Here is a 10,217-nt window from a genome sequence, read left to right as displayed (position 1 = left end):
TGTTGATTTCATAACGTCATTTTAAATTCTTAAAATATCTCTATTGAAAAATTAATGATTATAGAAGTATTTGTGAAGACTTCGTTTCTTAACAAAATATTCTGTTAAACTTTGTAATGGAAAGCCCCATATTTAAACTTTAAAAATATAGAAAATAAAAAACTCTGAACTGTTGATTATGTGAATGAATTCATTTGTTCTAATACTTTAGAGTGTTACAGATTCTAGAGCGGGTATTTAAGACAAAAAAAAAAAACAACACTTAATATATATTTCTATCAACTAAAAAGATAATTAAATTTTGTTAATTATTTCATATTTATTTATTTTTATTTCCAGAGATTTTTTAAAAATCAACAATCAAAATGACTAAACAACGCCATCGGTGCCTTAAACTGATGCTGTTATACCAAGTGCTGTGTATTGTTTTACCCCTGATAACAGCTCAACAGGATTTCTATCAACAGAATCAATATTCAACACCCACCTCGAATTATGACCAATTTAATGCCAACAGCAATGATCCCTATAATCAAAATATCAACTTAAACAATTTGGATAACAATGATCGTACACGTTATCGTACGGACAACAATTTCAATGATCTAAATCAAGATTTTGGCAAACGTCCCGGTGCTGGCGGTTCGTATGGTGATGATGAACCCTCTTTGTCACGCGGCAAAACCACCTACAATGTTAAGACACAATTTTTGGAATATTATCATTCGAAAGAACCTACTTATTTTATAGTGGCTTCACGTATGGTACGTCCCGGTTTGATATACCAGGTGGCAGTTAATATTCTCCAGTCCCAATACCGTACCACTGTACATGCTAGTATCTCTTGTGATGGTGTACAGATTAGTGGTGATTCGAAGGATGTTAAGGAGGGTGTGCCGGAAACTCTTCTCATGCGTATTCCTCCCACCAGTACTGGTGGTGAGTATAAGTTACGTGTCGAGGGTTTCTATCAGAATGTTTTTGGTGGTTTGGCTTTTCTCAACGAAACACGTTTGGATTTCTCACAACGTTCCATGTCCATTTTCATACAAACCGATAAACCTTTGTATATGCAAGGTGAAACTGTACGTTTTCGTACCATACCTATTACTACAGAGCTAAAAGGATTCGATAATGCTATCGATGTTTATATGCTGGATCCTAGTCGTCATATTGTTAGACGTTGGCTGTCAAGGTAAGTTTGTAAAAGTTATTAAAAGAAATCAGTTGTGACAATAAAGACAAATTGGATTGGAGGACTCATTTTGAAACAAAACTAAAGAATATTCCGATCGATAGAAAAAATTTCGCATTTACTTACTCTGCTTTTCTTTTTACCAACAACTCTCATACTCTTCCACTTACAGACAATCCAATTTAGGCTCTGTATCCCTAGAATACAAACTTTCCGATCAACCTACATTTGGTGAATGGACCATACGTGTTATAGCCCAAGGACAACAGGAAGAAAGTCATTTCTCTGTAGAAGAATATTACCAGACACGTTTCGAAGTCAATGTTACAATGCCCGCATACTTCTTTAATACAGATCCTTTCATTTATGGTCGTGTAATGGCAAACTTTACTAGCGGTGCTCCAGTCAAGGGTAATCTGACGCTAAAAGCTACCATACGTCCCATCGGCTACTTTAGCAATCAAGCTCTCAATGAGAAATTCCGCTTGGGAAGATCACCTTCAGAATTGGCCGCCATTTATGAACAACAGAGACGTTATGGTGTTAATTATAATCCCAATTATAATAACCAATTGAATCCAGATCCATCACAACAGCCCCAATTGCAACAGGATCAAATATATAATACCAATCAATTTGTGGTCGAAAGACACTATCAATTCGATGAAGAATGGCCATTCTGGGTGCAGAAACCCGATGTTGCCGAAACTTATGATCCCTGGTCGGGAGAATATAAGAAGACCTTACCCTATTTAAGATATTTTAATGGCACTTTTGATTTCAAATGGCCCATTAGAGAAATGGAACAATTGGTGCAAAATTTGGCTAATATGGAAGTATTGATTACGGCCACAGTGGGAGAGAAATTCTACGATGAAGTAATATCGGGATATGCCATAGCTAGAATATACAACTCTAGCATTAAGGTTAATTTCTTGGGAGATTCTCCTCAAGTGTTTAAGCCCACTATGCCTTTTACCACTTACCTGGCGGTGGAGTATCATGATGGTTCTCCTATTGATGAACATTTGCTTAAACAAGGTATAATGGAAGTAAATGGTTTTGTGGAAAGTAAATCTGGTGGTCGACGTGATTGGCCTATGAAACGTTTAAATATGATGCCTTTATCTCCTGGTATATGGGAAGTTAAAATTGATTTAAGACATGATTTGCAGCTGGATGATCGTGCTCAATCTAGAGACTTTCTTAATGGGGTCTCACAAATGCGTTTACAGGCTCAATTCGTAGATCCTCGAGGAGAACGGGCTCAAACAGAATTGCTATTAGTTGCTCATTATTCACCACGCAATCAACATATTAAAGTAACCACCAGCACAGAGAAGCCAGTGGTGGGAGAATATATTATATTCCACATACGTACCAACTTTTTCCTTGAAGAATTCCATTATTTAATTATGTCCAAGGGTGTTATATTGATGAATGATCGTGAAACTATTACGGAAGGTATTAAAACTATAGCTGTGGTCTTGAGTGCTGAAATGGCTCCAGTGGCCACTATTGTGGTATGGAAAATTACCCAACAAGGTCAAATTGTGGCGGATTCTTTAACCTTCCCCGTTAATGGTATATCACGTAATAATTTCACTGTTTATATCAATAACCGTAAAGCTAGGACGGGTGAAAAGGTAGAGGTGGCTATTTTTGGTGAACCTGGTTCGTATGTGGGTCTCTCTGGTATAGATTCAGCTTTCTATACCATGCAGGCCGGCAATGAATTGACTTATGCCAAAATTATTACCAAAATGTCTTCTTTTGATGAACAAACCAATGGCACCTACAAACATATCTGGTATTCTCATGCTGGTAATCCTGATGATTTGGTTTATTTCCCCGCTTCTTCTTTTGGTATTGACGCCAATCGCACATTTGAATACAGTGGTTTGGTGGTCTTTACAGATGGCTATGTACCCAGGCGTTCGGATAATTGTAATGCTACCTTGGGCTATGGCGAGTGTTTGTCCGGTAGATGTTATCGTTTGGATAAGAAATGTGATGGTCTGTTCGATTGTGATGATGGTACCGATGAAATTGGCTGTCGTGTGCGCAATGATACGGAGTTGGAGAATTACCGCAAATACCGTTTCAATCGTGTTTTAAGACATTATGAACATGTTTGGTTATGGCGTGATGTTAATATTGGCCCCCATGGTCGTTACATGTTTAATGTGGAGGTACCAGATAGACCAGCCTACTGGATGGTTAGCGCCTTTAGTGTTAGTCCTTCCAAAGGTTTTGGCATGCTTAACAAAGCCATTGAATATGTGGGAGTGCAACCGTTCTTTATAAATGTTGAAATGCCCACTGAATGCCGACAAGGCGAACAAGTTGGTATAAGGGTGACCGTTTTCAATTATATGACTACACCTATTGAAGCTACTGTGGTCTTACATGGTAGTCCGGATTATAAATTTGTTCATGTAGAAGAAAATGGCATAGTTAGATCCTATAATCCACGCACTTCCTTTGGAGAACAACAATTCTTTATATATTTAGATGCTCAAGGCACTACTGTGGTCTATGTGCCGGTAGTACCCCAACGTTTAGGAGATATTGATGTTACGCTACATGTGGCCACTCTTTTGGGTACCGATACCATAACCAGACGTTTACATGTTGAATCTGATGGCTTACCTCAATATCGTCATCAATCTATACTATTGGATCTCTCCAATCGTGCTTATGTTTTTGAATATATGCATGTCAACATCACCCAGACGCCAGAAATTCCATATCAAGTGGATCGTTACTTTGTTTATGGCTCTAACAAGGCTCGTATTTCGGTAGTGGGTGATGTGGTGGGACCTATATTCCCCACCATGCCGGTAAATGCCACCTCTTTGCTGTACTTGCCCATGGAATCGGCTGAACAAAATGCCTTCTCCTTTGCTGCCAATATGTACACTTTACTCTATATGCGCATGATTAATCAGCGTAATAAGACTTTGGAAAAACAGGCCTTCTATCACATGAACATTGGCTATCAACGACAACTCAGTTTTATGAAACAAGATGGTTCTTTCTCCCTGTTCCGTTCTGATTGGAATAATTCCGCTTCTTCTGTGTGGTTAACCGCATATTGTGTACGCATTTTCCAAGAGGCCTCTTTCTATGAATGGGAAAATTTCATTTATATTGACCCCACCATTATTGAAAAGAACATACGCTGGCTGCTGCAACATCAAACACCCGAAGGAGGTTTCTATGAGGTTACCTGGTTGCCAGATCGTAAAATGAATAGAACCAATTTTGCCAATCATACACTACAAAATCGTAATGTCACCCTAACTTCGCATGTACTCATATCATTGGCCATAGTCAAAGATCTATCCGGTTCCTTAGGAGCACGTGTGGCCTTAGCTCAACAACGCGCCATAACATGGATAGAACGTAATATGCAATTTCTGCAAGATACTCCGGAACCTTACGATGTGGCCATCACTGCCTATGCTTTACTACTAAGTAAATCTCCCATGGCTGAACATGTCTTCAGTATTCTACGCACGCATGCTCGAATAGTAGGCGACTATATGTATTGGGGTAATAAAGAACTACCGCCGCCGCCGAAAAAATTAGAAAATCAAAAATGGTTCTCTCTACCTCGCTTGCCGTATGAATATGATTCTGTGAATATTGAAACCACCGCTTATGCTTTAATGGTTTATGTATCACGTCGTGAATTTTCGGTAGATCCTATAGCACGTTGGTTAAATGCTCAACGTTTGAATGATGGTGGTTGGGCATCGACACAGGATACTAGTGCTGCCTTAAGAGCTTTAGTCGAGTACACGGTACATTCCCGTATACGAGAAGTTTCTTCGTTAACGGTGGAAATTGAGGCCTCGTCTCAGGGCGGTAAACCGCATACTTTGCATATAGATGACACTAATTTGGCGCAATTGCAATATATTGATGTAAGTTGTGAATGTTTCGTTTTAATTTTCAGTTTAATATTATTCGATTCCCTTCCAAACTGCAGACTATAGACTATTCTATAGTCCAGACTATATACTATTCTATAGTCCAAACTATAGACTATTCTATAGTCCAAACTATAGACTATTCTATAGTCCATACTATAGACTATTCTATAATCCAGACTTTAGACTATTCTAGTCCAGACTATAGACTATAGTCCAGACTATAGACTATTCTATAGTCCAGACTATAGACTATTCTATAGTCCATACTATAGACTATTCTATAGTCCATACTATAGACTGTTCTATAGTCCAGACTATAGACTAGACTGTTCTATAGTCCAGACTATAGACTGTTCTATAGTCCAGACTATAGACTGTTCTATAGTCCAGACTATAGACTGTTCTATAGTCCAGACTATAGACTGTTCTATAGTCCAGACTATAGACTGTTCTATAGTCCAGACTATAGACTGTTCTATAGTCCAGACTATAGACTGTTCTATAGTCCAGACTATAGACTGTTCTATAGTCCAGACTATAGACTGTTCTATAGTCCAGACTATAGACTGTTCTATAGTCCAGACTATAGACTGTTCTATAGTCCAGACTATAGACTGTTCTATAGTCCAGACTATAGACTGTTCTATAGTCCAGACTATAGACTGTTCTATAGTCCAGACTATAGACTGTTCTATAGTCCAGACTATAGACTGTTCTATAGTCCAGACTATAGACTGTTCTATAGTCCAGACTATAGAATAGACTGTTCTATAGTCCAGACTATAGACTGTTCTATAGTCCAGACTATAGACTGTTCTATAGTCCAGACTATAGACTGTTCTATAGTCCAGACTATAGACTGTTCTATAGTCCAGACTATAGACTGTTCTATAGTCCAGACTATAGACTGTTCTATAGTCCAGACTATAGACTGTTCTATAGTCCAGACTATAGACTGTTCTATAGTCCAGACTATAGACTGTTCTATAGTCCAGACTATAGACTGTTCTATAGTCCAGACTATAGACTGTTCTATAGTCCAGACTATAGACTGTTCTATAGTCCAGACTATAGACTGTTCTATAGTCCAGACTATAGACTGTTCTATAGTCCAGACTATAGACTGTTCTATAGTCCAGACTATAGACTGTTCTATAGTCCAGACTATAGACTGTTCTATAGTCCAGACTATAGACTGTTCTATAGTCCAGACTATAGACTGTTCTATAGTCCAGACTATAGACTGTTCTATAGTCCAGACTGAGTATAGACTGTTCTATAGTCCTGAGTATAGACTATTCTATAGTCCTGAGTATAGACTATTCTATTTTCACAAGGTTTTTACTAAAAAATTAGGTTTTTACCAATTTTTCACTAAAAACTAGATTTTCACCAAAATTTCACTAAAAATTATGTTTTCACCAAATTTTCACTATCTTATGTTTTCAGCAAAATTTTCAAATTTTTTTAATATTTTTATACTTTTTAGATTCCTGATGCCTGGGGTACAGTAAAAGTCCAAGCCAAGGGTGCTGGTTACGCCATTTTACAAATGCATGTACAATACAATGTTGACATCGAAAAATTCCAAACTAAACCTCCAGTGCCGGCATTTAACCTAATCGCTAAAGGCAATTTCCATGGCAGAAATCAGTCTCACATCTCTTACGTAGCATGTCAACAGTAAGTTTGTTGAATTTTTAATAAACAATTGTTATTGAATAATTTCTTTTGTTTTCAGCTGGATAAATCATCAGGAATCTGAACGTTCTGGCATGGCTGTATTAGATGTTACCATACCCACTGGCTACTGGATTCAGCAACAAAAATTAGATTCATATGTTTTAAGTAATCGTGTGCGAAATCTACGTAGAGCTAAATACACAAATAATAAAGTTGTTTTCTATTTTGATTATGTAAGTAGTGGCCAACTGGGAAATAGTATTTTCGGGTGTTATTTATTAATAATTTTCTTTGTTGTTCTTTTGTTTGTTTCTATAGTTGGATCAAGAAGATGTGTGTGTTAATTTCACTATAGAACGTTGGTATCCCGTGGCTAATATGTCTAGATATTTACCCATACGTGTTTATGATTATTATGCTCCAGGTATGTTGTTCATTTTTTGGAATTTGTTTGTACAATTTCAAAACAAATTGGAATAATCGAAACTTTTGATTTTTAAACATTTTCTTTTCTTTTAAATTACAGAACGTTTTAATGAGACAATATTTGATGCTTTGCCAACATATCTGCTGAATATATGCGAAGTCTGTGGTAGTTCTCAGTGTCCATACTGTTCGATTTACAATATGGGCTGGCGTGCCTCTATGTCTGTATCGTTGTTAGTGTTTAGTATGTTCATCTATTTAATGCGTAGTCGTACCCATTTAGTACTCAATATGCTGCATCTAATGGGAGTTTAGCTCCCTATATCGTCTATGTATTAGAGCTATTTATCAGCCAGTAGCAGTAGTTGAAGTGTATTATTATTTAAGTAACCAAAAGTCAGCAGCAGCAGTGTAATAAAACGAAAAAAAAAACCCTTAAGAAAGATAAATTAAAAAAAAAATAACTCGAATTCGAAATATATTAAAAAAATGCAATTAAATCCGTCCATATGTTTTTGTTAAAGAAAAAACAAAACAACTAAAATTTTTTTATATTAAATTCCTAATTTTTAGTAATTTATTTTTTAAGTTTATTAAATTTAAAAAAAGAAATCTCAAGTGTACAAAACAAAATACCAACAATATAAAGAAAAAAAAGAAAACTTCTTAAAATTTAAACCAAGACAAGCTTTACAAAAAAGTAAATGATATCAAATTGAAATTGAAAAAAAATCAAACTTAGATTTTCATTATTATAACACACCAAGTGTGTTATCTTTTTTTTAATTCTTAAACAATTATTTGTCTCAAAATATTATTATTAAACAAAAGTGTCTTACTATGCATATTGAATATCAAACTTTTTACAAAAAATGCCTTAGATTTTAGAAATCATATCAAATAATAAAAATTTTAATTCCAATTTTTAATTTCTCTTAAATTTTTTTTCTTCTTTTAATCATAATTTAGTTTTTAAGTAAAAATCTATAAAATTAGTAATAACATTATATGTAATACTATTTGTTCAAAAAAGAAATCCATCCCAAGAGATTTTGCTTAATGTTTTATAATCTCCCCCTTTTATATATAAAATATATATATATAATTATAGCTTACTTATATAACTGAATTGTAATCCGTCCTTTTTCAATATATATATATATATATATATGTATACATACGAACATTTTTTATGTTTATAAGATGATAATGAAAATTTTGTAACAAAAATGTTTTACATGTAAAACTATGAAAAATAAAATCTTTTAATAAAAAATGTATTTTTATCAAAAATTATTTTAAAAACACATTGGTGTTTTATGTTGTTAGCCGAACTTTCTTTTTTACCTCCGAGTGGTATTCTATAGTCCAGATTATAGACTATTCTATAGTCCTGACTATAGACTATTCTATAGTCCTGACTATAGACTATTCTATAGTCCAGACTATAGACTATTCTATAATCCAGACTATAGACTATTCTATAGTCCAGACTATTCTTTAGTCCAGACTATTCTTTAGTCCAGACTATAGGCTATTCTATAGTCCAGACTATAGACTATTCTATAGTCCAGACTATAGGCTATTCTATAGTCCAGACTATAGACTATTCTACAGTCCAGACTATAGACTATTCCACAGTCCAGACTATAGACTATTCTATAGTCCAGACTATAGACTATTCTATAGTCCAGACTATAGACTATTCTATAGTCCAGACTATAGACTATTCTATAGTCCAGACTATAGACTATTCTATAGTCCAGACTATAGACTATTCTATAGTCCAGACTATAGACTATTCTATAGTCCAGACTATAGACTATTCTATAGTCCAGACTATAGACTATTCTATAGTCCAGACTATAGACTATTCTATAGTCCAGACTATAGACTATTCTATAGTCCAGACTATAGACTATTCTATAGTCCAGACTATAGACTATTCTATAGTGCAGACTATAGACTATTCTATAGGCCAGACTATAGACTATTCTATAGTCCAGACTATAGACTATTCTATAGCAGACCTGGGCGATTTCCATTAATTTTGCATTAACATTAAATTAAAAAAAAATTAATTTAATGTAAAAAATATTGCATTAACATTAAATTTTTAAAATTTAATGCATTAAATTTCCATTAACATTAAATATTTTTGAATTTAATGCATTAATTTTACATTAACATTAAATATTTTTCAAATTAATGCATTAATTTTGCATTAACATTAAATATATCTGAATTTAGTGCATTAATTTTACATTAACATTAAATAAGCAATAAAATTAATGCATTAATATTCCATTAACATTAATATATATAAAAATTGATAAACATAAATAAAAATACAGCTCAAAAGACCTCGATCTAACTAAACAACTAAAATTAAATAGGTTAAAGTCCTTTCTAATAACTCCTATATTCCATTCAAACTTGTGTGTTTTAAATATGATATTTATATAAGATTCCACAGACAAAATAAACTAAAAAAGGAATATCTGGGAAGTGATATTATTCTTCTAATATGTATTATCGAGTATAGGACTTATTAGAAAGGACTTTAACACATTCAATTTTACTTGAATTTTGTTAGACAGAGGTCTTTAGCGCTGTATTCTTATTTTTATACATTAATGTTAATGGAAAATTAATGCATTAATTTTATTATTTATTATTTAATGTTAATGGAAAATTAATGCATTAAATTCAAAAATATTTAATGTTAATGCAAAATTAATGCATTAATTTCACAAATATTTAATGTTAATGTAAAATTAGTGCATTAAATTTAAAAATATTTAATGTTAATGCAAATTTAATGCATTAAATGTACCCATGTTAATGTTAATGCAATAAACTTGCATTAACATTAATTTTTTTAATGTAGAAAAAATTGTTAATGCATTAACACATTTAATGCATTTATCCCAGGTCTGTTCTATAGTCCAGACTAGACTATTCTAGTCCAG

At 33.8% G+C, this 10,217-nt stretch overlaps 1 protein-coding gene across 2 annotated transcripts in view; it reads left to right on the top strand.

The window, feature by feature from the left end:
- Nucleotides 1–8,532, top strand: part of LOC119602441 (CD109 antigen) — a 16,788-nt gene extending 8,256 nt beyond the window's left edge. The window contains exons 1-7 of one of the 2 annotated variants that reach the window (XM_037953970.1): nt 172–233; nt 340–1,195; nt 1,368–5,127; nt 6,626–6,819; nt 6,878–7,052; nt 7,138–7,243; nt 7,346–8,532. In XM_037953970.1, the coding sequence (XP_037809898.1) occupies nt 366–1,195; nt 1,368–5,127; nt 6,626–6,819; nt 6,878–7,052; nt 7,138–7,243; nt 7,346–7,560 (5,280 nt within the window). In that variant the 5' untranslated portion in view covers nt 172–233; nt 340–365 and the 3' untranslated portion in view covers nt 7,561–8,532. Of the gene's footprint in view, nt 1–171; nt 234–339; nt 1,196–1,367; nt 5,128–6,625; nt 6,820–6,877; nt 7,053–7,137; nt 7,244–7,345 lie in introns of those variants that run through there. The other variant, XM_037953969.1, reaches the window with a different exon arrangement.
- Nucleotides 8,533–10,217: the final 1,685 nt, after the last annotated feature.

The sequence above is a fragment of the Lucilia sericata genome, unplaced genomic scaffold (assembly GCF_015586225.1).
Source record: "Lucilia sericata isolate MDLA Ls3-8-SP2 unplaced genomic scaffold, ASM1558622v1 Contig000233F_arrow, whole genome shotgun sequence".
NCBI classification, from domain to species: domain Eukaryota; kingdom Metazoa; phylum Arthropoda; class Insecta; order Diptera; family Calliphoridae; genus Lucilia; species Lucilia sericata.
The sequence above is the reverse complement of the archived record's forward strand: the minus strand, read 5'-3'. Positions and strand labels throughout refer to the sequence as shown.